The sequence below is a fragment of the Rhinatrema bivittatum genome, chromosome 8, assembly GCF_901001135.1.
Source record: "Rhinatrema bivittatum chromosome 8, aRhiBiv1.1, whole genome shotgun sequence".
Lineage (NCBI taxonomy): Eukaryota > Metazoa > Chordata > Amphibia > Gymnophiona > Rhinatrematidae > Rhinatrema > Rhinatrema bivittatum.
Window position 1 is genome coordinate 270,469,598 of NC_042622.1, and position 27,888 is coordinate 270,497,485.

The window sequence follows — 27,888 nt, forward strand, 5'->3', positions numbered from 1 at the left end:
TGCAAAATCTTGCATTCAACATCCACGCCATCAAGTGGAGGGAGGAGTGCAGAGGATGAAGAAGAGAGCCCTCTTCCTGAGTCAAGAGATCTGGATCTTGACTGAGATCTAATGAGTCGCTTTCAGAGTACTGTACCAGATAAGCAAATCAGGGTTGTCTCGGCCAAGTGGGCGCTACGAGTATCATGCAAGCCCTGTCCCTTATTTTTTGAACTGTTCTTGAAATGAGAGGTATCTGAGGAAACGCATAAAGGAGACCTCTTGACCATGATATTAGGAAGGCATCCTGTATCTTTCTGAGGCGGCTTGGGTGTACAGATCAAAACTGAGGTATCTTTTGGTCTTGCTCTGTAGTAAAAGATATATCCAAGATTTGGTTTGCTACTGATGGGTTGAGTGACTATTCATGGAGGTGAAATAGTCTGCTGAGACGGTCAACTAACGTGTTCGCTATTCCCTGTAAGTATGTGACTCTCAAGGTTATTGAGTTGTTGAGGGCCCTTTCCCAGATCTATATTGGTTCTCTGCAGAGAATCTAGGATCCTTAACTGCCCTGCTTGTTCACGTAAGACATGGCAACCTGATTGTATGAATCATGAGGATGTGACCTCGCAGCAGGTGTGTAAAGGTCATTAAGTCATATCTCATGGCTCTGAGTTCCAGAAGATTTGGTAATTTAGTTCTTTTGTTCACTGACCCTGAGTTTTGTAATGAAGTAGAATAACTCCACAATCTTGTGTGGAAGCGTCTGTGGTGATCATTAGGGTGTGAGCCAGATCTCGAAGAGGTGATCCGACTGTTAGGACTTCCGGGCTCAACCACCAACGAATGCCCTTCTTCATGGAGTCTGATATCGTTTTCTCAGTGAACATTGGCTGGAGATATTGGGTCCATTGTGATTTCAGTCCCCATTGGAGATGGTGCATGTGTAGGCGAGTGTGAGATACTACATGGATGGCTGCCGACATGTGACCCAATAATACTAGAACTTAGCGGGCCATGATTCTTGATCTGAGGAGCTGGTGAAGTATCTATTCTCTCTTGGGGTAAGAAGGCTTGAGATTGGATCAAGTCTATTCTGGCCCCTATAAATTGTAAAATTTGAGTTGGTTTGAGTACCGACTTCTCGTAGTTGATGAGGAATCCAGAGACTCGACAGGAGATTGTAGATTCCAGATGCCATCGGAGGGAGATTTGGTTGGGGGAAACTATCAACCAATCATCCAGATACGGAAAGAGGTGGATTCCTTTATGCCTGAGGTGAGCCACAGCCAGACACTTGGTAAAAACTCTGGGAGTCTAGGATAGACCAAAAAGTTTAACTTTGTATTGGTAATGTCTGGAATTCACTTGGAAACACAGGAACTGCCAGAAGGGAAGGGGTATATTGGAATGTGGGTGTAGGCATCTTTGAGGTCCAGCAAACACATCCAGTCGTACTCCTGAAGGAATGGGAGTACCAGTTTAAGGGAGGTCATCTTGAATTTCTCCTTCTTAAGATATTTGTTTAGAGAGCATAAATTCAGAATTGGACGGAGACGCCTTGAGTGTTTGGGATTGAGGAAGCATTGAGAGTAATATCCTATGTTGATTTGGTGTTTGGGCACCAATTGAATGGCCCTTTGCTGGAGTAGGGCATGGATCTCTTGTTCCAGAAGAACAAGAAGACTGAGAAGAATTTCTCAAATGGGTTGTAAAGAATGGAAAGGAGATTTGGAGAGGAAATTCAGATGATAACCCTTGCAGACAATTCGAAGAACCCATTGGTCCGAAGTAATGTGGTTCCATTGCGAGGCAAAAGATGTTGTTCTGCATCCTACTGGAGATAGTGGAGATTTTTGAAGAGACAGCTGGCAGGGCTTTTGTTGTTTCTTGTCTCTTGCATGTCGTCTAGTTGGTGCTAGCTGAGGTTGAGAACGCAGTTGCTGGAACAATTGAAATTGTGGCCTGTAGGGCAGAAAATATTTGTATGGTTTCCTATATTGTTGATAGAATCATCTCTATATTGATCGAGTGTCTGATACTGTTGACAGAGATTGAACTTCCACATTCTGGTCTTTTAATTGGGCCATCATATCCTTAGGTTTTTCACCAAACAGGTTATCTCCCAAGCAGGGAAGATCTGACCAGTTTGTCATGCACATCTTCTCTGATTGAACTAGAGTGGAGTTAGGCTGTTTAAGCAGCAATAGAAGTCGCCGAGGTTCGAGAAAATGTCTCAAAGGATTAATATACTGCCATGAGTGGGTGGTATAGACCTTCTTGCAAGTCATAGAATGGCTGAGGTATAATTGGTTGGCCTGACTCAGAGCAGAGAAATGGTTTCAGTAGCTGTAAGGTTTCATATAGATACTGCACTGTGTAAAATTGGTGCCGTTGTATTCTTGAAGTCAGTATGACACTTTGGAAAGTTTTCTTGGCATACTCGTCTAGGATTTTTTGCTCTTTAAAAGGTGGACGAGAAGCATGTAATCTAGACATGTTTGCACATTTCATTTTTGACTCAATGACCACTGATTGGTGAGGAAGTTGAACAACGCTGTATGTGGCCGATTTTTGTAATCTGAATTTTAAATCTAACTTCCTGGAAACTGGCAGAATAGATTGAGGGGACTCTCACAACTTGGACAAAAACAAATACAGTAGTTTGTGATGGTAGAGCGGTTGGTTCAGTTGGCACATCTAGAATTTTTAGTATAACAAATACTTCCTCTTGAGGGTCAGGAATTCTATGGACCTCTACTCCTAGAACATTACCCAGTTTTTCCACAAATTTTGATTAGGTAAGATCCTCTGGAGGAGAGGAATGATCTGGAGGCTCTTCAGGTGAGTCAGAGGGGATTCCCATTGAACTATCCGGGAAATGATCCAGTGGAGAGCCTTGGACGCTGACAAGCGGAGTGTGTTGAGCTATATCCAGTTGTTCCTCCAGAGCCGGAGATGGATGCTTCCTAGGAGAAGGAGGAGTGAATGATGGTTCTCATCTCCCCCTGGATCTGGGAAATGTGGTGGAGAAAATTGTGGATGTAATGTTCAAAAAAGGTTTTTTATGATTGATGACATCTGATCCATGGCTTGTTGTGACTGAATGGCCTTGGGGTTTTAGCATATTTTGAATGGTGCCGCCCCTCTTGAGGGGAATGGGAAGGTCTACCCTGGGGACGCACTTTTGCGGATAAAATTCCTATAGGGGTTTTGTGGCTTCCAGGATCCTCGCTCCTGATCAGAAGGTCTAATCTTGGGTCCTTCTTGAAGAATGGTTCGCTGTTGATCTGAGTGAGAAGATAATCGTGAACATACTGAGCGGCCCTCTGGCGATGAAGTGGATTGAGAACTGATCGATACCAGGATAGGCAAGACCCAGGGACGTTGAGAGAGAATATTCTGGAAAAGATCTTGGATTGGAGATTTATGCTTGTCAACTTGATTTGACTCTGTCGCCTTGATTTTTTGTGACGCATGGTTCTATGAGTGCTTCATTTGCGTCAAAGTTTGCATTGATGCAAAGTGCTTGGTGGAATGCGGCACATGTTGCTCTTGATGATTTGTGCATCATGGCTTGCGCAGATGCGTCGTGCACGTCAGTACCTTTCTTTTCCAATGTCTTCAATGTATGTTGTTCCTTAGTCAGACATTGGTCTTCTGACAGCGCCCTCAACGCATCCATTTCGGGTCATTCCGGATCTGGAGCAGATTTGAGGGGTTTTTTTTTAGGTGCCATAGCAGCCTCAACCCCTGAAGTAATCAGGTGCTTCTTATCCCTTGACTCCTCTGAAGAGGCCCTCCTGGCCACCTCATGTGCAGACGATGTATACCTCGGAGACGAGTAAACGGAGTGTTTTGGTGAAGGTGCATAACTATCTGAGGCAGATGAAACTTCCCGCTCTCAGAAGTTGATTATTTTTGCAACTCTGTCTTCTTGCTCTTGGGGGGACATGTGGCCGCAATTTTTACACTTTGCCTGGTCATATTCTGGACCTAGGCAAATGTAACAATAGGCCGATTCAGTAAAGTCCGCGTGAGAGCTGACAAATGCCCGCTCTCCCTGTGCGCGCGATGCAGTATTCAAATTAGGTGGCGCGGTAGAAACGGGGAAAAGGAGCGGCGGCTGTCAGTGGGTTTGACAGCCGACGCTCAATTTTGCCGGCGTTGGTTCTCAAGCCCGCTGACAGCCATGGGCTCGGAAACTGGACGCCGGCAAAATTGAGTGTCCGGTTTTCGGCCCAACAGCCACGGGCTGAATTTAAATTTTTATTTATTTATTTATTTTTGCTTTTTTTTTTAACTCTTCAGGACCTCCAACTTAATATCGCTATGATATTAAGTCGGAAGGTGCACAGAAAAGCAGTTTTTACTGCTTTCCTGTGCACTTTCCCGGCGCCGGAAGAAATTAGCGCCGACCTTTGGGTGGGTGCTAATTTCTGAAAGTAAAATGTGCGGCTTGGCTGCACATTTTACTTTCTGTATCCCGCGCGCATTCCTAATAGGGCCATCAACATGCATTTGCATGTTGAGGGCGCTATTAGGTGCCGCGGGTTGGGCGTGTGTTTTCCTCCCCTTACTGAATAAGGGGTAAGGGAAAACGCACGTCCAATAGCAGGCTAACAGTGCGCTCCGTTGGAGCGCACTGTACTGTATCAGCCTGAGTGTTAGCTGTCAGTGACAGACATTATGCGTCTGCACTGACAATATTTAAAGCCCGGTTTTTTCGGGCCCGACATAGCACTGAAAATTGCAGTTTGGGGAATCGCTGATGCAAAAATAGAAGAAAATAGAAAGAAAAACCCTGAAGAGACACGCAGAGTAGAACACATGTCCATGTCTAAGCACGGAAAAAAAGAAACTGAAGAGACAGGTCTTGTGCTTCGTGCGGGAAGTGCTGCACAGACGCAGTAGCTCAAAACTTTAACTTGCAGAAGAGAATGTCTGTGAGAGCGTGCTGTTGATGACGTCGGCTAATTCAGCCTGCTTATCGACAGAAAATATTGTGCAAGGTACACATTTACATCATGTGGCAAAATAAACCTGATCAGATATCCTAGCATCATATATCGATTCAGATGTAAGAAAATATTCAAGTCACCCAAACTACAACATTTTTTGTTGTGTCATCAGAATTAGGAGATATTGTCAGATATTTATAAAGGATTTAGAATTTTAGATTTACTTTCTCGTTGTTCCAAACCTGAGCTCAAGGTGAGCTGCATTCCGGTGCAGATGGCTTACAATCTTTGTGCCTGAGACAGTGGAATGTGACGTGATTTGCAGGGTTAGAAGGGGAGTATTAGTGGGAGCATCAGGATTGGAACCCTGGCTTCCTTGGTTCTCAGCTCAGTGCTCTTAACCACTACTTCAGAATTGAGTCTTAAGTTATCTGCTGTAATTTAACTTGCAGTATAAGTGCTGACTTCTTTCAAACTTATCTAGTTTGGGTGTTCAACAAATAAGACAATACTGTATGAACTAGCATGAATAGACTAAACTATAATCGTCTCAATATAAAATTAAGAAAGAAATGTTAATTACCCTCTACCTAAAAAACAAAAAAAACCAAAAGTTATTTGTCACCTTAAAAGATCATGGTACACAGTGTTAAGAAGCCCACATGGCCAGCAGTAATACTTGCCCTGTATAAATTATCTAATGAAACCTACATGGTCATGCATATCACCACCTTAGGATAATTCTTAGATTCGGCCAGTAAAAGGTATCACATCTTGCACAGAATCCTTTATATTGACAGATTTAACTTTCTTTTTTTTTTTTTTTTTTTTTTTAATTATTTTAATTCTAAAATTGAGTCACAAATCTCATAGGAAATTTGGTGAGCAAGGAGACCTTAGAAATCTTGAAAGTTTGCATCTTAAATTCTGTTGTCCTAATAAAGGCGTCTTCTCTACTTAAAAATAAGTGAAAACCCTAGATTTGTCTTTTTTGAAATGACTGACTAATATTTCATCATTTAAAAGGTTTATCCAGAGGAGTTGCCTTCATCCGGTTTGACAAAAGGTCAGAAGCAGAAGAGGCAATTTCGAGTTACAATGGTCATAAGCCACCTGGCTCTTCGGAGCCCATCACAGTGAAGTTTGCAGCCAATCCCAACCAGAATAAGAATATGGCCCTGCTCTCGCAGCTCTACCATTCACCTGCCAGACGGTTTGGAGGGCCAGTCCACCATCAGGCACAAAGATTCAGGTGGGTCCGAAGAATAGATAATCACACTCCAGTTGCTTTCTCTTCCCCAACTCCCCTCCAGCACAGTTTGCAGCGTATGTGACATTTGTAATAATGCTAAAAGGCAGGTTCATTGACACATCAAATGTTGATACTGTTGAGGCCCCATAATGTTGCTTTCAAAAAGTAATGTATTACAGGTTACTGATTTTTGTCTAAAATGGTGTCAGTTGATTGCTTCTACATGGACTTTATACAGGAAAAATGAAAATGGAGAGCAGTCTACTACACCTCATTGAATGAATTGTCCAGGTGAGGATCATAGTTTTGTTAATCACGCAAGGAAAAAAGTAATCCCACTACTTTCCATTGCTGGTTCTCCCAAGAAGGAAGCAGAATGTTCTTTGAATAGCTTCATATAATAGAGGTCACAGTTAAATAATTGCTGGGAGCAGGCTCACATCCTATATAAATTGGATACTTTAAAACATATCTGAATTTGTTGAGCATTATAGAAGATGTGGTGAGGGCTGTTTTGTAGCATAGAAAACGTACCTTTCTGTTTTCTTGTTTCTCATAACTCATAATGCCTTGTCTGTAACCTAACTTTATTTTTTTTCCTCACAACCTCTGCTCTCTTGGTTCTGCTCACTGTCTGCTCTCTTCCTTTCCAGCCCCAAGATCTGGTTTCAGTGTACTGTCCTTTCTCCCTCCTGTCTTTTCCCACTGTCTGCTCACCATCTGAAAAGAAAACCATTCTGATCTGCCTCCTTCCTTCTAGCGCCAGGATTTAATGTGGCCTTGGTTAGGCCAACACCCACATCTTTAGTATTGGTCCCAGATTCCAGCAACGTGTGACGCCTCTTGCATCACAGCGTCCAGTAGTAACTTGGCGTTGGATAGCACTAGGGATATGGGACTTCAGCAGGACATGCTAACACAAATCCTGTTGAGAAAGGACAGATAGCATTATCAGAGTTAAAAGGAGAGAGAGCCTTAAAAAGGGAGAGGGAAAGAGATATTGCTCTTTTGTACTGGAAGAGATGTAATTAGGGTGAGCAACTGGAAAAAAAATGAGTGATGTGTGGGATAGACAAATTTAATATTGGGGGTATAGAAAGTGTAAACAGTATCAGAATGGGGGAAAACAACTGTAAGAGTGACTTACATTGTGATTTGATCAAGTAGATCTCTTGTTTTAGTAACACCAGGATTATTGGTGATAAAAGTTTAAACATAAAGGAAATAGTTGCCTCTCCATCGCAAGTGAACTGTGCTCTGCGTTGTACAGCAGAAATCATTTTTAATATCACAATATTAACTACACTTAAGTGATTTACTAATGTGTTTTACCCATTATCTCTCTGTGGGGAACAGGTGGGAGAGGGAGTTTAGTGTAAATGAAGCCTTTAGAGTGCTAACTTTAAAAAGCAATGCCATACTGTAACATGTTACTTGACAAAGTAAGCAAGTTACAAATTGCAATATATAATTTATTTTAATTATGAAAATACATTTAATATTTTATAGGAGTTACTTGAAAACAACTAGCGCACAGATGTGTGAAAGTTTGTATATGAGCTGAACCATGACTGGCTACATGCAAACTGTCGCTCATTGTAATGTGTGTCAGTATGGAGTGAATAGATGAAACTAGTAATTTATTTCCTTTATTTACACTTTTACATGCTCCATCAGAAAATGAGTAATCCTCAAGACTAGATCATAATCTCCTTAGTATTCTTACTATATTTAAATGACTTGCAATTCAATTTTTTAGACACTGGATATATTTTCAAGAGGATAAAATGCCACATCAAGTAATGGTAAGAATGCTGTAGGACAGTTTGGATTGACTGTCTACACGAATAAAGCAGAAATGATGGAGAATAGTCCAGGGTAACCATGCCAGTGCTGAATCTATAAAATGGATAAAAAGAAACTAGCACCACTGGTAAGTGAGTAGATTGTAGGTCAATCATTCCCAAACTACAATTCGGGACCTGCTTTCCTAGCGCCCAGATAGAGGAATTCAGGACCCCAATGGGTTATGCACCTCTACCAGCAGATGGAGACAGAGCAAAACTGACATCACAATATATATATACTCCTGTAGTGACATCAGCCTGCCAGTATTCTCCGTCTCCAGCAGATGGTGGACGTGCATCTCCTTACTTGGGATTGCTTCAATTTTAGAAGGAGAAATAAAAGATTTAATTTGCCCTGCTCTCCTGTGGTAATACCAAATGGTCTGTCCCCCGGTTGAGAATTCCTGAGGTGATTTCCTTGGTCCCTCAGATGAGTATCTTGGTCCAGTAGCTGGTTTCTCAGCCGGTGTGGACTTAACTGTTTAACACAGCTGAAAGGCAGTGGGTGCAGAAAGCCGAGTGCGACGGTGTTGGTATTTGCCCTCTCCCCCCTGCAGCTGGAGACCAACTCTGAACTCAGCTGGGAAAGGCTGAGCTCAGGTAAAGTTTAAAAAAAAAAAATAGAGCTAGACAGAGTAGGCGGGGTGTTTGTAAAGCCTTCGCCTTTCTCTGGTCTCCGTGCTCAGTGCGCCGTTCCAACATTCGTTCCCGCTTCCGAGGGAGGTTAAGGGACTTGGGCAGCCTGGTGGTTTGAGCAGCCCAGGTGGGCTAGGCCCCACTGTTAGGCTTTTTTTCTATGTGCAACACTAAATGACTACTTTCCCTACTTCACAGAACTTATGACGCTAGAGATCTTTGACCATCATAATAGGCATCATTGTGATGCTTCTTCGCAATTTTTGCACTCTGCCTTATTTATAATCATGGGTCAATATTGTCACCTCAAATTCTTTTTTATATTTTTCTATGCTTCGTCACCCATGCTATTAAAATATATCCAGAATAGATTCCCCATCCACCCCATCCCTGCACCGCCTCATGGTGATCGCAACTTCCTTATATTAAGGAACTAATTATACTTTTAACTTATGCTTGTTCCTGTTACGTTAATCTTTCTTTCCACGCTGCTCCTTGTTATCCCCCTCCCGGTTCACTTTCCTTGTTAACATGTATTTTCAAGCCTTTTGTTCAAATGTAAACCGGTATGATGTCCCCACTAAAACCGGTATATAAAAGTTTCTAAATAAATATTAAGTCGGAGGTCCCGAAAGTTTAAAAAAAGTAAAAAAAAAAAAAAAAAAAAAAAAAAAAAATTTGAAATAGGCTCGCTGGTTGAAAAACCGGACGCTCAATTTTGCCAGTGTCCGGTTTCCGAACCAGTGGCTGTCAGCAGGCTCGAGAACTGACACCGGCAAAATTGAGCATCGACTGTCAAACCCGCTGACAGCCACAGCTCCTTTCCGAAAAGAGGCGCTAGGGACACACTAGTGCCCCTAGCGCCTCTTTTTACGCCGGGCCTCCTTTAAATACATTTTTTTACTGTATCGCGCGCACAGGAGAGCGGGCGAGCGCATTTTTACTGTATCGGCCCGTTAGTTTGGTGTGCCCTCTAACTTGTGCCAGCGCTGCTTAGAAGCTCGGGATTTAATGTGGCCTTGGTACATTAATCTTCCTCTGATTTTATTAAGCCTGATGGCCTGGGTAAGGACATGTCAGGAGGGGTGCCTGACCCTTGAACTCCCTTAACTGGTTCATCAACTGGGACAGTAGCTCAGTGGACACAGCACAGATGCCTTCTGGTTTTGGCATTCATCCTTCTGCCTTTTTTTTGGGTAGAATTTTTTTTTTTCCCCAAGGAATGCAATCCTTTTTTCAAGTGCAGTCCTCAGCCCTGTCCAATCCTATCACGTCAAGAGTCGCAGACAGTGACCATTCACTCGCCCAGTACTACTGTTAAGCGCTGAAGTACACCTAGATTATGTTCATTACCGGAGCGCTGCCATACTCCGGGATTTCAAAGGATCATTATCTGTGTTCTCCACGCGCACAGAGTTCAATTCCAGAGTCTATGCTCTGGGGCAGAAGGCCGGCCCCTCTGTATTAACTCACAACTTCTTGTCTTAATGAATAATCTTTATTAATAAAATGCAAGAAATGAATATATAATTAGTCTTTCTTAGAACCATAGTGCATCTAACAGCGAAGTACTACCTAGTCTGTTCTGCTCTCTCCCTTCTTCCCTAATACAAGATACATTATATACATGTATGGCTGACAGCGGTTTTTCTTTTTTTTTTCCTCTTTTGGTTTGGGATAGCTCTTACTTGGAGTGGAGAACCTTTACCTAAATTAATGATTTAAAAGTACCGTTATCTGGTATACTAGGCCTTGAGCTGAAGACAGTTCTCTACACACTGCTTCTGTCTCTCATGCAAGGCCTGTTCATAAAAACAAAACACATTCCTTTCTCTTGTGCAAAACTGTTCCATTAATTTCATTATTTGATTATTTAATCCAGGTTATTATCAATTAGCAGCAGGTCCTCCCGATAGGAATCTGGATGGCACTGATAATGAGGCAGATCCTGGCTCTGGAGGATGGGGAAATTCCTTCGGGTCTGGAACCGTATAGGACTATGTTGTGGTTCTTTCATTGAAATGAGCTACTGGCTCTGATTTTCTAGACTTTGAAGATGCTGGGAGTACCTCGGGAGATTCCATGTCTGAGCCAAAGAAAAATCCCATTTTGGGTTCTTTGCGAAAAGCCTTGTTTTTTTCCTGGTTATGGAAGCCATTCAAGAATTGATTGATTTTGAGTGGGACGTCCGGAGGCCAATTTCAAAAGGGATCAGGCTTTAGAAGGTCTGCACCACCTGGATCCAGTGGTGAGAGAGAGTCTTTGTTTTCTGAAAGTGGATGCACTTGTCTGTGTGATTAGTGGCAATGTTTGCGGGATTTCCTTCGGTGCTCGGCCCGGTCTTTCCCTAGTGCCGAGGAAGCAAAGGATCCTGATGTCCAGGAGAGTGGTGAAATCATTGAGGACTTATCACCTTTCTCGCGATCCTTGGAAGTACTGGCGAGAGGAACAGCAAGGGGAAGATTGTAGAGAGATTCTCCTCGACCTCTTGGCATTGATGGGGCCAACACAGGAGTAGAGGGAGCCGACTTTGGGGCTCTGAAAAGTTTCTCCATCTTATCAAGGTGCGCCCGACAGCCTTTGGGGGTCATCTGGTCACACAGACGACACCCATGGATGTCATGCGAGGCACCCAGGCAGAGGATGCAAACCGCATGTGGATCCATGATGGACATGGTCCGGGGGCACCAATGAAAACCGGTTGACGCCATAAAATAAAAAAAAAAAAAGACCTGGCGTGCAGTTGATGACCGGCGGTCACTGTAAGGTGATGAGTTGGGAATCGACCACAAATTCAGAAAAGCACCGGATGTGAACCTTTTCGCCTCCCTCCACAATCACAAAGTGAGCAGGTTCTGTTCCCTATGGTTGGGGTCCGGGCATCCAGCCTGCAATGCCCTCTCCCTCCACTGGGAGAGAGGCCTGCTATATGCCTTCCCTCCACTACCGCTCTTCTTGAAGATATGATGTTGAAACTTCAATAGGACAGAGGTAATAATTAATAAGGCTGCTTACCCTATAATTAGCATGTGATGCCCTAACTGTTGCCATGGGTTTTACTGATGCTTAAACCTCTATTATATACCAGGGTTAGGTTAGCACCAAACAATTTGTGCTAAAACAAGTTAAAACCCGCACAGCTTATTATGTCAGCCCCAATGTAATAGTTTGGTTTTAATGTATGTACAATAATGAATGACAGTAATGGCAGTTATTTGGTATGAGATATGTAGTGTTGGGTTGTACTCTTAATATGTTTCATGCACCCCCAGGACCTGTGAATAAACAAAGCTTTTGTGTTAATATAGCTTTCTCAGACCAGAAATTTAAAATTAAAACAAAATAAATTTCCTTCTTCCTTGTGATCTTTTTATTAAGAAAAGATACATCAGTAGGCCACATATTGTGTGGGACTGCACTGGGGTCACTGTATTCCAGATAAAAACTGGCTCAAGGGGTTCACTATCGATTCACAAGTGGTATCGTTAATTCTTATCCTTTATACTCTATGAAAACCAACTTTCAGATAAACTATATTCATCATATTTCCTATATAAGTTCTTGAATCAAACATTCTCAAAAAACTCCAAATGGTTGATCTGCCACGGCTTGTTGTCTGTAGACTTTTTGCAGGTGTGATACCTTTTAGTGTACTTTTGAGACAAAGGTCCTTTCTTCAGCGGTCATAGATATCTATATCCAAATATCTATCTACATAGATATGTGGATATAGATGTATATGAAGGGACCTGTAATGTCTTAACAACTCAGATATAACATTGTTACATTGTTGAGGCTTTTTGTCCCGTACAAAGTCCATCACAGACAAAGAATCCAGTTTTCTTGACAACCAATACTACTACCAGAAATCTGCCCTTCTGAACCTATATTGCTTCTTACGCCACTGGCTTGCCAACATGTACACTATACTCCTCTTCCAGTATTTTCTCTAGGTTTGGCAATAGGCTCTTTACCTAATTTTGAAAAATATTTTGTATTGTATATGGGGTCAATATATATGTCCTTCTCCAGCCTTGAAGAGCCTGTTCCTCCCTAGTTGATTCCATAAATGTTAAGACTATTGGTCATTCAACAACTTTATTTTATTTCTTGTGATATCCTTGCGGGAATTTTACCTTGGTCCATTTTGTTTCTTACCCATTTCTTGAATATATATACTTCATAGAGCCTGTTCAGGAATTAGTACCCTTGTCTTCAGGGAGCTTTTCTACTGCAAATATTGAAGCATAAGCGATCTAAAATGTTTATTTAAAAGTTCTTATCAATCACCATCCTGACCCCGAAAGGGCCACACTCTTATTCTTATTAAATTGATTTCCTATTCCATGCATAAAAGATTGTTCTTTTACATAAAAACACATGCCTTACTGGGTCAGACCAAGGATCAATCAAGCCCAGTATCCTTCTTCCAACAGTTGCCAATCTAAATCACAAATACCCAACCATTAAATAGATTCTCACAGGACAAGCAGGATGGTAGTCCTCACATATGGGTGACATCACAGGATGGAGCCCAATCACAGAACACTTCTGTCAAAGTTTCCAGAACTTTGACTGGCCCCTACTGGGCATGCCAGCAGGGGTCCCTCTTCAGTCTTCTTTTTTCCATGCAGCAGTAGCCACGTGGATAAGGAGCTCTGCAGAGATTCCTGACAGGAATTTTCCTCATGGAATTACTAAAATTTAATTTACCCCACAGGGGTCCTTCCTTAAACTTTTTCAAGCCGCGGTACTCCGGTAAGTTTTTTACCCGTTTCCCATCGATTACCGTCATGTTTGGCCCTCGCGGTCTACTGGCCGTTGACCGTACCACGGCTCAATTTTTTCCATGGCGTTGGGGTTCATCGGTGCCCGGACTGTAATCGCACCATGTCCATCACAGACCCTCACAAAGTCTGTGTAATGTGTGTTGGACGAGAGCATGATGTCTTGACCTGCACCAAATGTGCTCTAATGACACCAAAAGGTCGCAAGGCCAGAATGGAGAAGATGGAACTTCTCTTCTGTGCTCAAACCCTGATGCTGTCCATTGCATTGACGTCGTCAGAACTGGCACAGTCAACTTCGCGCCAGCATCGACCACCGGCCGGTGACCGTCCGGCATCGATGACATCTCGGCCTTTGACACCCTCTTCTCCCCCTCAGGACCGAAGGGAACGTAGAGATAAACATCACCACTGGCATCGAAAGTCTCGGACAATCGAGGGAGCGAAATCATCGACCTAGCCATTGTCCGAGCCGCCATCGAAGAAACTCTGTCCAGAAAAGGCACTGACCTTTTCAGCGACCGGGTCACCAAGGCAACTCTCACCCAACAGGGTATCGGGAGCCGCAACTCCGCCTTTAACTGTGGTCCCTCCAGCTATGCCTCTGCATCCTTCTTCTGTTCTGGAGCCGGGGCTGCTTGCTCCAGGTCTCCGAGAAGAACTGGACAGGATGGTTCAGGAGGGCATCGACAAGGCAATGCATCGACTCCAAGTTCCTCCGGCACCAACACTGATTGCGGAACCGACCATTGACCCGATTCCAGCAGCGTTGGCACCGCTGCTCTAGAGGATGAAAGCGCTTGTGGCCACTTTTCCAGCGATGGACCCTGGGTCACCGATGGCTCCGGTGCCCTCCCTGCTTGCTTTGTCATCGGGAGGTGAAACCCGTTCCGCATCCCTCCTTCGGGAGTTCTGCTGATGCCTCAGCCATCTATGCAGATACATCCGTCGGTGCCACCGATCCACCCATCGGTTCCGACACATCCTTTGGCACCACTGAGCCATCCATCGATGCTCTCAATGCCTGCACCGGTGTCTTCGATGCCCTCATCGGTGCCTCCAGTTATTCCTTCGAGTCCTTCGGAGCCTCGACCAGGATCTTCAGGGATCACACCGCTCTGTCCTCCTCTAGTCCCTAGAGGAGCAGGTGCTGATCCCTACGACACCTGGACTGATGATTCTTCACCAGACACCAATGATTTGCCTTCACCTACTGAACGTAGAAAGTGTTCTCCTCCAGAGGACCTTTCCTTCATAAATTTTGTGAAGGGAATGTCTGAATTGGTTCCCTTCCAATTGCAGACTGAACAAAATGACAGGCATCAAACGATGGAGCTCTTACAATTCTTGGCTGCTCCCAAGGAAATAACCTCCATCCCTATCCACCAGGTTCTTCTAGATCTCCTCAAAAAGAACTGGGAACATCCTGGCTTGGTTGCTCCAGTACACAGAAAAGCTGACACGACCTATCTCGTTCAGTCAGCTCCAGGCTTTTGCAAACCTCAATTGGATCACCAATCTGTGGTTGTCTAATCTGCCCAGAAAAGAGCAAGGAGATCAAAACCTCACACTTCCTTTCCCTCAGGCAAGGAACAGAAATTCCTAGATGCCATTGGTCGCTGTGTTTTCCAGGGATCAATGCTCATCTCCAGAATTGCCTCTTATCAGCTCTATATATAAAACACTCACCATTCTCCACAATCTATTGTACAATCAAAATCACACTTGGCTTGAGAATGCACCACTTTTCCAATCAACCCGCCCCTCCAGATCCAACCTTGCTGGAACTCTATACACCCCCTCCCTAAAATCTGCCCACCACACCTCAACCAGAGAAAGGGCCTTCTCCATTGCCGGCCCTTCCCTATGGAACACCCTGCCCATGGCCCTTCGCCTAGAATCTAACTTTTCTAAATTTAAAAAAGGGCTCAAAACCTGGCTCTTCACATTAGCGTATCCAGATGTTGACCAAACTTAGCTTACACTCTAACACCTTAGCCCCCTCACCATCCCCTCCTCCTATCTGCCTCTCCTCTTTCTCCCTCTTTCTTCCCCCTAAGCAAAGTCTCCAAATAGTGTTTCTTCCCCCTAGCAAAGACTAATAAATACTGTTATTAGTTCCCCTCCTCCACCCTTAGCTTATCCTTCCCTGTCCCTCCCTTCTATCCCTTTCGCTGACATCAATGGTCTGGTACCTACCAGCCCACCTGTACATATATTGTTTATTATTAATTTATATTTTTTTCCTCGAATATCCATCTGTACATATATTGTTTATTTTTCGAATGTTCCTTTAAAATCTTTCTCTATCCTTCCTACTGCTGTCCTCTCTCCTCCTTCATTGCTGCTCCCCCTTCCCCTTCCCTGTTTATTGTATTTCACTCTATTGTTAACTTGTTATAATGTAAACCGGCATGATGTTCCCACGAATGCCTGTATATAAAAATCAACAAATAAAATAAATAAATAAATATATGACCCAATACAACAGGGTCTTATTTAAGCAGATACAAGACTTAACAGACTCCCTGCCTCAGCAATTTCAAGAGCAACTCCAAACCCTAGTAAGCAAGGATTTTGAGGCAGGCAAGCATGAGATCAGATCATCTTACGATATCTTTGACACTGCTACCAAGGTATCTGCAACTGCTATTTCGGCAAGACGATGGGCCTGACTCGAGTCTTCCGACCTTCACCCTGAAGTTCAGGACAGATTGTCCGACCTGCCCTGTGTAGGAGAGACAATCTGTTTGGCAAGCAAATTCAACGGACGGTGGCGGAACTCAAGGACCATCATGAGACCCTGAGACAGCTCTCTCTGATGCCTTCTGAGTAGTCTTCAAAACAGCCTTTTCGGAAGGACTTTTAAGAAGTCATTCTTCCGCCCGAAGAATTCCTACCCACCACCATCTAGAACCCGTTCTTTGAGACAGTTTCAAAAAGCTCAGTCTCTTCAGACACAAAAACAAAAACCGCAAGCAGCTCCTCAGCCGGGCCCTGCTTCTGGTTTTTGACTTCTGCATAGAGAGCAGCAGCCAGCTTCCATTGCCCCTCATACCAGTGGGAGGTCGATTGTGCCATTTCAATAACAGGTGGCACTCAATCACCTCAGACCAGTGGGTCCTAGCGATAATTGCTCAAGGTTATTGTCTGAACTTTCTCTCCATTCCACCGACTCTCCACCTCTATCGACGTACTGTTCCCGGTACTTTCTAATCCCCAAAAAATCGGGAGGCGTTCGTCCAATGCTGGATCTATGTGCCCTCAACAAGTACCTCCAGCGAGAGAAGTTCAAAATGGTAACATTGGGCTCTCTTCTTCCTCTTCTTCAAAGAGGAGACTGGCTCTGCTCTCTAGACCTCCAGGACACTTACACTCATATCTTGATAATTCCATCTCATCGCAAATACCTGAGGTTTCTAGTAGGCCCCAAGCACTACCAATACTGAGTGCTTCTGTTCGGCCTCGCGTCTGCACCACGAGTCTTCACAAAATGCCTCGTCGTAGTTGCAGCCTTCCTCAGGACTCAAGGTGTCCATGTCTACCCCTATCTAGATGATTGGTTAATCAGGGCTCTCACTCAGCAAGCTGCTCTGTCGTCTCTACATCTTACACATTCTAATTTCGCTCGGATTTCTCGTCAGCTACGACAAATCCTACTTAGTCCCATCTCAAACCTTATCGTTCATTGGGGCAGACTTGGACACCTTGCAGGCAAAGGCTTTTCTGCCTTGACAGCGAGCTCTCACTCTCGTGTCTCTTCCACACCAGCTGCAGTCTCAGCATTCCACAACTGCACACCACTTTCTCATCCTCCTGGGACACATGGCATCTTCAGTTCAGATCACCCCAATGGCCCGCTTGGCCATGAGAGTCATGCAGTGGACTCTAAGGTCACAATGGACTCAATCCATTCAGCCCCTGTCGACCAATGTCCACGTAACCGACTCACTCCGTCAGTCTCTCGCCTGGTGGAGAAATCAGGTCAATCTCCTCCAGGGCTTGCCCTTCCAGGCTCCAGACCCTCAAATAACTCTCACCACTGATGCTTCCAACCTCGTCTGGGGAGCCCACGACGCATTGCATACACCTATGTCCTGAAGAGGGCAGGAAAGCACGCACAGGAGCATGCGAAAAATGCCATTGCGGGCTACCACATGGCATGTAGGCAAGAAGTGCTTTGCTTCTCTTATGGGGAGAAATCAAACTTTTAACATTAAGATTTTCAATAGTCATCTTCTGCCAAAATAAAAATAATATACAGTGGCTTACAAATGTATTTGACCCTTAAAAAGTCAGAAGACTTTTGTGGATTACTAGTAGCACTTACACACATTGTTTGAGACAGTGTGTTTATCGCAAACCAGTGTGCTCTTAAAGTAGGTTTTCAAAGTCATAATTCATTATTTCTCTGCATTTTTTGTAAAATAGAATTAAAAACTGAAAAAAGCTGCTTGCATAACTATTCAACCCCTGTGCTGCGGAAGCTCCAAGTTTATACAGGTGAAAGATGTTGCCCTATTAATTGGCTTGCAATTGTGCTATACTTGTGAATCATTAAAAAAGTCAACTTTTTTGAATTAATGATCTCCTAATTTTGAAGGAAAGCTGTGAAAATGAAGACCAAAGAGCATTCTAAAGAAATTAAAGATAAAATTATAGACATGCACAAGATAGGAGAAGGCTACAAAATAATACCCAAGTGATATCCCAGTGAGCACTGTTGGATCAATTGTGAGGAAATGGAAGCTGCATCATACCACCCAGACCCTGCCTAGGCAAGGCAGTTGCTCAAAACTCAGCATCAGAAGGAGACTTGTGAGGAAAGCCACCGAGAGGCCAACAATCACTTTGAAGGAGCACCAGTGGCTGAGACTGGCATGGAGGTGCACCAGCCAATCATATCAAGAGCTCTGCATTAAACTGGCCTGCATGGGAGGGTGGCTAGAAAGAAGCCATTACTGAAGAAAAACCACATCAAAGCACTTATGGAGTTTGCCAGAAAGCATCAGAGAGACCAACTAAAATGTGGGATAAGGTTTTGTGGTAATGTGAGACAAAAATGGAGGTTTTAGGCCAAAATTCAAACGCTCTGTGTAGCGCAGACCTAACACTGCCTATTCCTCAGCAAACAGTAAATCCCAACAGTAAAGTATGGGGATGGTGACAGCATGTTGTGAAGATGCTTTTCCTCAGCGGGGACTGGGCATATTTTTTTGAAGGACAGATGATGCAACATACAGGGAGATACTGCAAGACAACCTGTTTCAATCTGCTAAAAAACACTAAAACTTGGGAGAAGGTTCACCTTTCAGCAGGGCAATGATCCCAAGCACAAGGCCACAGCAACACACGAGTGGTTGAACAACAAAAAGGTGAATGTTCTACAGTGGCCAAGTCAAAGTCCAGATCTCAATCCAGTCAAGAATCTGTGGTATTGTTTGAAAATTGCAGTCCATAAGCATCACCCAACCAACCTGAACAACCGGGAGCAGATCTGCCAGGAAGAATGGGCAAAATTACTCCCAAACAGTGTGCAAGGCTGGTAGAAACTTTACCCATCAGACTTAAAGCTGTTATTGCAGCAAAAGGTGGTTCTACCAAGTAGTAGTCTGAAGGGGATGAATACTTATGCAAGCAGCATTTTTCAGTTTTAATTTCATTTCACAAAAAATGCAGAGAGAGAGAATGAATAGTGACTTTGAAAATTTGCTGTACGAGCATATTGCTTTGCAGTAAACATACTGTCTGGAACAATCTGTGTATCATTTGTAATCCATACAAATCTGACTTTTTAGAGTTGAATACTTTTTCAAGCCAGTGTATAAGAATAGTAGATAACATAAATCCCACATCCCTCCCCAGTAACCATACCCCAAACCAACAGAGGTACCAGACTATCCCCCAGATGTAGTAGAACCATGTAATATCAAAACAACATATAACCATCTCTGCTAGAAGAGAGCATTTATAACCACAGATCATGTACATCATGATATTGCTCTTTCACAAACTACTGATCTCTCACCATGCAACAGCTGGAGCAATTGTCGTTGCGGCGGGACATATGGCGGCAGTTATTGTACATGGTCCCTGACCCACCTTTATAGCCATTATCTTTTCTGAGCTTTCCACTCTCAGTGGGATCAGCCATCCCAACCATTATCTACCACAATCCAGGTTTCCGAGGTGAGAGTTCTTCTAGTGGTAAACACACTCTCACACTCCTCCCCTTTGTGGTTCAGGATGGGGTACTTCTTCACACTCTTCCTCATGAAATCTTGATACTGATGAACACCTCGAAAAGGGGGGGGGGGGGATGCTTGCATGAGATCATTTGGATCCCAAAGCACATGGTCTCGTGAGCAGAGCCATTGTCAGATGAATCTGCTCAGATTAAGTGGAATCAGATATGCTCTATCAAAGTTCGTGTATCTTCTCTGAGGAGAGAGCATCTTAATTCAAACGGCCTACCTGGTTGCAATGTTTTTTGTTTTTGTTTTGTTTTTTACAGTAAACCGAGAGGCATAAAATCGTGGCCTCTCTGCAAGGAAGTGTTAAAAATTGGGGAGTGTGCGAACAGACATTGGCCTGTCCTACAAGCCACCTATCTTCCGAGAACCTCCAACATGCTGAAGGTCATCTCAGAGGAATGTTTCAATTACATGAGTGTTTTTTGTGACAATTGACAGCCAACATACTATTCATTTTAGGGGATCAGGTGTCGATTGACCTGTTTGTCAGAACAGAAAACTAGATCAATTCTTAACTCTACCCAGTGATCTCAGACTGGCTCAGGGTGCTTTCCTCCTCGATTGGAGAACAAGCCGCATGGACACTTTTCCACCGCTGCTACTCATTGCCAGGGCAATGTAAAAGCTGCCTTAAGACCATGCTTCCTTGCTTCTTATAGCTCCAGCGTGGCCCAGACAGACACAGTTTGTAAATCTAGTACGACTTTCCCACAGTGCCCCCATATCTGGGTACAGATCCTACATTGTTTACTCTGGGCGAAGGAATGTGCTATCATCCAGGCTCTCCATACCTCAAGCCAATAGTTTAGATATTGAATGCTCAGTGCTTGCTCATCTCTTTGTCTAGAGTGATCGAGAACATTTTGGTTCCATCTAACATGTCATCCACCAGAGTGCGCTATATCTTCAAATGGATCGGATATTCCAAATGGTACAGGCAAACCTTGGACCCATTTTTTGGAGAGCCCAAACTCTTGCTAACATACTTGCTCCTCCTTTTTAACGAGACCTTGCCACATCTTCAGTAAAAATACATATTAACATCTTAGTAGCTTGCCACGTTTATGTACACACTAAACTATCTGTAGTGGGTAGGAAAATTGGTGATTATTTTGTCATAGATTACACAACACTTATTTATAAGCATAAACGTTACTTATAAGTCTGAGAATAAGCAATAAAAGCATTCAAGATTAGAGATTGCATTAAAGAATATGTACACAAAATATTTTGGAAAATCTGGAAACACAACGCGTTGGGAAATCAGAACAGCTCATCGGTCATTCCATTAGCCACTGGTAATGTTCCAAAGCTTTTCCTCCGAGCTGCTGTTCTCTGATTTCAAGCAGTTAGTCTGAAGTAGGTCTTTTTATGTTAATTCTGCCGATGTTTGCTCTAGTTTCTTCTCTGGGCCACCCCCCATGTGTTCTTTGAGGCCCCAACTATCTGCTATCTCATCAGTGAGCAGCTAGGTGTGACCGAAAGGCTAGTGTTGTGTTTTCCTCAGATATCTGCACAGTTAGCCTTTTTGAGTAACTGCTCTTTCAATATATCTGATCTCAGGACTTGGTTTTTGTTACAAGCAGGCTAAGAAAAATGGCATATTTATTCTCAAACTTATAGGCCTTATTTCAAATACTTGCACTAATAGTGATTCTTTGCTTCATTCCTTTCTATTACGGTACAATACTCTTCTGCAAGCTAACTCCTGCTTAAAATTTCCCACACCATCTCTCTTCATTTACTGATATCTAGCTTGGGCTAGTGCCACATTTATCCCCCAGTACAAAATCCTCCCCTTTCATGGGACTTGAATGTTGTCATTTCTGAACTCATGGGGGCTGCCTTTCGGACCACTACAGAGAGATTCTCTTCAGTTCTTGATATTGAAGATAGCGTTCCTTACCGCAGTTACCTTAGCTACAAGAGTCAGCAAGCTCATGTCCGCTATATGCGATACCTAAAATTTTTCTATGATCGGGTGTTCCTTCCCACTCATCCGATATTTCTACTAAAGGTTGTTTTGATGTTCCATATCTATCAATCCTTTGTATTGTATTGTCTGCCTTATTTCTGAGACTGTGTCCATGAAGGAGTAAGAGCCCTTCGTGTCTTTAGACTGTAAAAGAATCTTCCTTTGTTATAAGAAAAGAACTCAACCGTATCACCGGGCGTTACATCTGTTTGTCACATACAACGCTAACAGACTTGGCATCAATAATGTTGAAGATGTGGGGCAATAGGATCTTTTTTTTTCATAAATGGTGGGACTGTGGTGATAGTTTCTGGGAGAAGATTCTCTTTTTAAAGTACTACAGGTGAAGAATCCTTTAACGCTTCTAAATATGCCTTATTGGGAATTCCAGTCCCACAGGCAGAGATAGTCACACGCAATTGTTGGTGCAACAGATATTTTTAGCAGCCTGATGTGAAAGGCCATTTTATTGGAAGAAACCTGATGCACCTCCTTTATCAGATCTAATCAAACACTTAGAACGTATATATCATTTAAGTAAATTTACTGCTTTAAAGAGAAATAGTATACACAAACTTAACTTGATATGATCTCTTTATGTGACACAGTGTGCATCGCGGATCGACAAGGAGGGTTTAGGGAGGATGGACTCGTGATTAGCATTAATATTCAGTCCCTTATAGTGTACTTATACGATCTGTAACCCTGCATATGCTGTTGTTTTCACTGTACCAGTGGGACATTATAAATGCTGTAACAACTGATAGCATAATCATCTAATAATTGTTCTTAAGCCTTGGGGGAGGTAGGAAATGTCTGATGGGGGTAGTATTATTGATTTAAAAAATTGTACTGCGTTCAAATTAATATTCAGTTTATTGGAGATCTATGTTTTGTAGTTAACCCAAAATATAAATAAAAAAAAAATAGTTGCCTAATGTACATTGTCTGCCTGGGTAGTAGAATGCATTCAGCACTGCTACACCTTACCAGGATTGCAGTCTCAGTAGCAGTTCATCAGCTTAGAACTCTGCCTTTTCCTGTTGCTCAACTTTGGGGAATAGCTTTTGAATGCTGTTTTGAAACGCAATTTGGTCATCAGTTCATATCTTAACATCCCATTGCTGTCTGAACAACCTCTCCAGGACTGACAGTACCATTGGACAAGCAGTTTTGCGTAACCTGTTCTCGCAGTAGTCTACTCTCCATTGTGAAGTCCAGGTTGCTTGTTCAGTAAAAGCTCTGCAACAGCCCTCAGCTTGAGACCGCCCACAGATCATGGCTAATTAAGCCTGCTTATCAATGGAAAAAGCAAATTTTGCTTACTGTAAATGGTATTATCCCAGGACAAGCAGGATGCTAGTCCTCACATAGGGGTGACGTCACTGAACGGAGCCCAGGCGGGAAAACTTTCTGTCAAAGTTTCTAGAAACTTTTGACTGGCCCAGTGAGGCCACTGAGCATGCCCAGCATGCTATGATATTCTCTGCCACAGGTGTCTCTCTTCAGTCTTCGTTTTTCCGCGCTGCAGCTAGCATCGCGGGTCCGGAGCCGTTGAGTTTTTTCCTCAACTGTTACTCGACTTAATAGTCGTGATATTGAAATTCTCTGTCACAGAAAATCTCTCTGGGTTTTTTCTTGCCGGCCGGTAAGTAACCCAGTCAAAAAATTTGATTTCGGAGATCTTAAAAAATTCTCCTCAGACGAATCGACGGCCGTCGATTTCACAATGTCCACAGGATTTAAAAAATGCCCTGTGTGTACGAGAAAAATGTCTCTTACAGACCCGCACACCGAATGTGTGGTGTGTTTAGGAGATAAACATGACGTTCATAACTGTCCACAATGCGCGGAGATGACTCCAAAAACAAGGAAAACCAGGCTCGAAAAAATGGAGCATTTATTCAGCCTGCAACTGATACCTTCTCCATCACAGTCATCGAAGTCGCCTCCGGCTGGAGCGACTAAGCGCATAGTCCTCAAAAAACCTCGCCCGGGACCATCGGAGGATCACTCGTCCCCTTCATCGTCCTTGACGTCGACGAAATCGATAGAAAAATCAAAATCTAAACATCGACACCGTCATCGGAGCCCCTCGTTGTCTGATCCGGCTTCCCAGGAACCCTCGACAGCGAAGCGGCCTAGACATCAGGAAACGTCGGACCCTTCAACGCCTCGGCCTACCTCGACTCCATTGCCGACACCAGAGCCAACACAAGGTACGTCTCAGGAACTTGTGCTTCAGCCTACGCCACCGCCCTCAACCGCTCTGCTTCCAACGGTTGTGCGGCCGGAATTGTCAGAATTAATCCGACAAGTGATTTCACAGGCTCTGAAGGAACAACTTACCATACCGACTTCATTGTCGATGCCGATGTTTTCTACATCAATGCCGGCAAACTTGCCGATGCCGGTGGGCACACCGATGCCGGGGTCATTTTTGACTCCGGTACAAAGAGATTCGACGTCGACACCAAAAATCATTACGTCATCGACGTCGATATATGCTCAAATCCCAGCTAATTCATCGATACCGATAGCTTCGATGTTACCGCCATCGACGGAATTGACACAGAGAGCATTACCCTCGACAACTACATCGAGGCCACCTATCCTTTCATCGATAACAACAGTACAAGAGGATAGTGACCCTCAGGAATTAGCACTCTTTCAACGACTTTTGCAAAAATATCAAAAGTCGTCAACAAAACTCCTCAGAGAACCATGGAGGACAATCCTCCCATGATTACCATTGATGACCCTTTACCTGGACCATCAGGTATTTCCAGAAATATAAGAAAAACCCCAAGAACCACCTATCAAGAACCAGATGAAGAAGATTCTTGGGATGATCAAAAGTCAACTACCTCTTCTGAGGAGTTCATGTCCGAACCCTCACTTCCTGAAATAAGGAAAAGATCCCCACCTGAGGACTTATCCTTTTCAAGTTTTGTCCAAGATATGGCTGATACCATACCATTTAAGCTTTCATCAGAAGAGGATTTGAGACAACATACCCTAGAGGTGCTACAGTTCGTGGACCCACCAAAACAAGTTCTGGCAATCCCCATCCACGAAGTCCTGTTGGACCTACAACAGCGAGTGTGGGAACACCCATGCACGGTTCCAGCAGTCAACAAACGTGTAGACACTACCTACTGTGCCTTCTGAAAGCCTGGTGCAACAGGCACCAGGCTTTCAGAAGGCACAGTTACCACATCAATCTGTGGTAGTAGAATCTGCCCAGAAAAAATCTAAAAGGGTACGTCCACATTCCTCAGCTCCTCCAGGGAAGGATCATCGCTTTCTGGACTCCCTGGGCAGAAAAGTGTACCAAGGTGCACTTCTATCTTCCAGAATCTCTGCCTATCAACTGTATATGACACAGTATCAAAGGGATCTCTGGAAGCAAATGGAACACTTCCATTTGCTTCCAGAGATCCCTTTGATACTGTGTCATATACACAAATTCTCTCCCAGAACAATTCCAAGAATCTGCGCAAACCATCATTGCCAAAGGCCTGGAGGCTGGGAAACATGAGGTAAGGGCTGCTTATGACAATTTTGACACAGCCTCAAGAACAGCAGCAGCTGGCATTACAGCACGAAGATGGGCCTGGTTGAAGGCATCAGATCTCAGACCTGAAGTGCAAGACAAGCTTGTAGATCTGCCATGCCGTGGAGATAATTTGTTTGGGGGAAAAGTGCAGGATGCTGTCCAACAACTTAATGATCACACGGAGACCTTAAGACAGCTGTCACAATTACCTCAAGAACCAACAACTCAGGCCCCTAGGCGTTTTCCTCGACGAGAACCTAGGCGACCATACTACAGACCAAGAAGGTACTACAATCAACCTACTAGGACTAGACCTTCTAGGCCTACCCAGCGCTCTCAGGCCAGGCAACCAAGAACAGCCCGTACCCAGCCTCCTCCACAGACTGGTCCAGCTACGGGTTTTTGAACACAAATCCAGAGATCAGACCCACCCTCCTAAACCCCAAACAACACATACCAGTGGGAGGAAGAATTTCCTATTTCCATTCCAATTGGGAAAAGATAACAACAGACCAATGGGTACTTTCCATTGTAGCTCAAGGTTACAAACTAAATTTTCTCTCAATTCCTCCAGAATTCCCACCAACTTCCTACCCACAACAAAATTCCCAAATAATTCAATTACAAATAGAATTATCCACCCTCCTGACAGCCAGGGCCATTCAACCAGTGCCCAGGTCTCAGCAGGGCAGAGGATTCTACTCCAGATATTTCCTCATTCCAAAGAAAACTGGAGGCCTACGTCCCATCCTCTACCTCAGAAATCTCAACAAATTTCTAAAGAAAGAAAAGTTCAGGATGTTTTCCCTAGGCACAATGCTCCCACTTCTTCAAGCAGGAGATTGGCTCTGTTCTCTGGATCTTCAAGATGCTTACGCCCATATACCAATATACCCTCCTCATCGCAAGTATCTGCGCTTCATGGTGGGCCTTCAACATTACCAATACAAAGTGCTGCCATTCGGATTAGCTTCTGCTCCCAGAGTGTTCACCAAATGTCTGGCAGTAATAACAGCACACCTACACAAAGAAGGTGTACATGTTTTCCCATATCTGGACGATTGGCTCATCAGAAGCCAATCTCAAACAGGAGCAATACAGTCTCTCAACCAAACTATTGCTCTACTGCACTCAATGGGATTTCTCATCAATTATCCAAAATCACATCTAACTCCAAACCATCTCCTACAATTCATAGGAGCGGATTTAAACACCAACCTCTCAAGGGCATTCCTACCAAAAGATCGAGCAAACACACTGTCTCTATTGGCAAGCTCGATTCACTCCAAGAAACAAGCAACAGCTCATCAGTTTCTAACATTACTAGGCCACATGGCATCCACAGTTCATGTCACTCCTATGGCAAGACTGGCCATGAGGGTAACTCAATGGACTTTAAGATCACAATGGATCCAAGCCATTCAACCGCTTTATTCTCCAATTCAAGTAACCCACCAGCTACGTTCTTCTCTACTGTGGTGGGTGAACAAGGACAATTTGTGCAAGGGCATACCCTTTCAACAACCAGTTCCACAAATAACTCTGACTACAGATGCATCCACCTTGGGTTGGGGAGCTCACATAGGGAATCTCCAAACACAAGGAACATGGACAAAGCTCGAAGCAACATTTCAAATCAATTTCCTAGAACTTCGAGCTATATGTTATGCTCTGCATGCCTTCAAGGACTGCCTTACAAACAAGACTGTGCTGATCCAAACAGACAACACAGTAGCCATGTGGTACATCAACAAACAAGGAGGGACAGGTTCGTACCTCCTTTGTCAAGAGGCAGCTCAGATATGGGGCTGGGCCTTGAACAACTCCATGTTTCTCAAGGCCACTTACCTAGCAGGCATTCACAATGTAGTGGCGGACAGACTCAGTCGTCAGTTCCAACCACACGAATGGTCCCTGGATCCCTCAGTAGTGACCAGGATATTTCAACATTGGGGACAACCAACAGTAGACCTCTTTGCATCACATCTGAATCACAAAGTGGACCATTACTGTTGCCTATACAACCTGAACAAGGGGCCATCCAAGGACGCCTTTGCTCGCCCTTGGAACTCAGGCCTGTTATATGCGTATCCTCCGATACCACTCATAACCAAAACTCTAGTGAAGCTACAACAGGACAAGGGGACCATGATACTCATAGCCCCATATTGGCCTCGACAAGTCTGGTTTCCCACACTGCTAGACCTCTCAGTCAGGGATCCCATTCGCCTGGGAATAGCTCCCACTCTCATAACTCAGGATCAGGGTCGGTTGCGACATCCCAACCTTCAATCCCTATCACTGACAGCTTGGATGTTGAAAGCTTGATCTTACAACCACTCAATCTTTCCTCCAACATATCCCAAATTCTTATAGCTTCACGTAAACCTTCCACAAGAAAGAACTATGCTTCCAAATGGAAGAGATACACTTTGTGGTGCAAGCAAAACGACATCAATCCTTTCACTTGCCCTACAAAGTCTTTACTAGACTACTTGTACCATCTTTCAGAATCTGGTTTACAGACTTCATCTGTAAGAGTACATTTAAGTGCAATCTCAGCTTACCATAATCACATAGCAGATGCACCTATCTCTACACAACCTCTTGTCAGCAGGTTTATGAGAAGTTTAAT

General features: G+C 43.8%; 1 protein-coding gene across 4 annotated transcripts in view; it reads left to right on the forward strand.

Annotated features, from left to right (window-relative positions):
- ELAVL1 (ELAV like RNA binding protein 1) overlaps positions 1-27,888 on the forward strand; it is a 146,788-nt gene that overhangs the window by 109,629 nt on the left and 9,271 nt on the right. For 3 of the 4 annotated variants that reach the window (XM_029610878.1, XM_029610879.1, XM_029610880.1), the window contains one exon: positions 5,970-6,195. In XM_029610878.1, the coding sequence (XP_029466738.1) occupies positions 5,970-6,195 (226 nt within the window). Of the gene's footprint in view, positions 1-5,969; positions 6,196-6,433; positions 6,487-27,888 lie in introns of all 4 variants that reach the window. The other variant, XM_029610881.1, reaches the window with a different exon arrangement.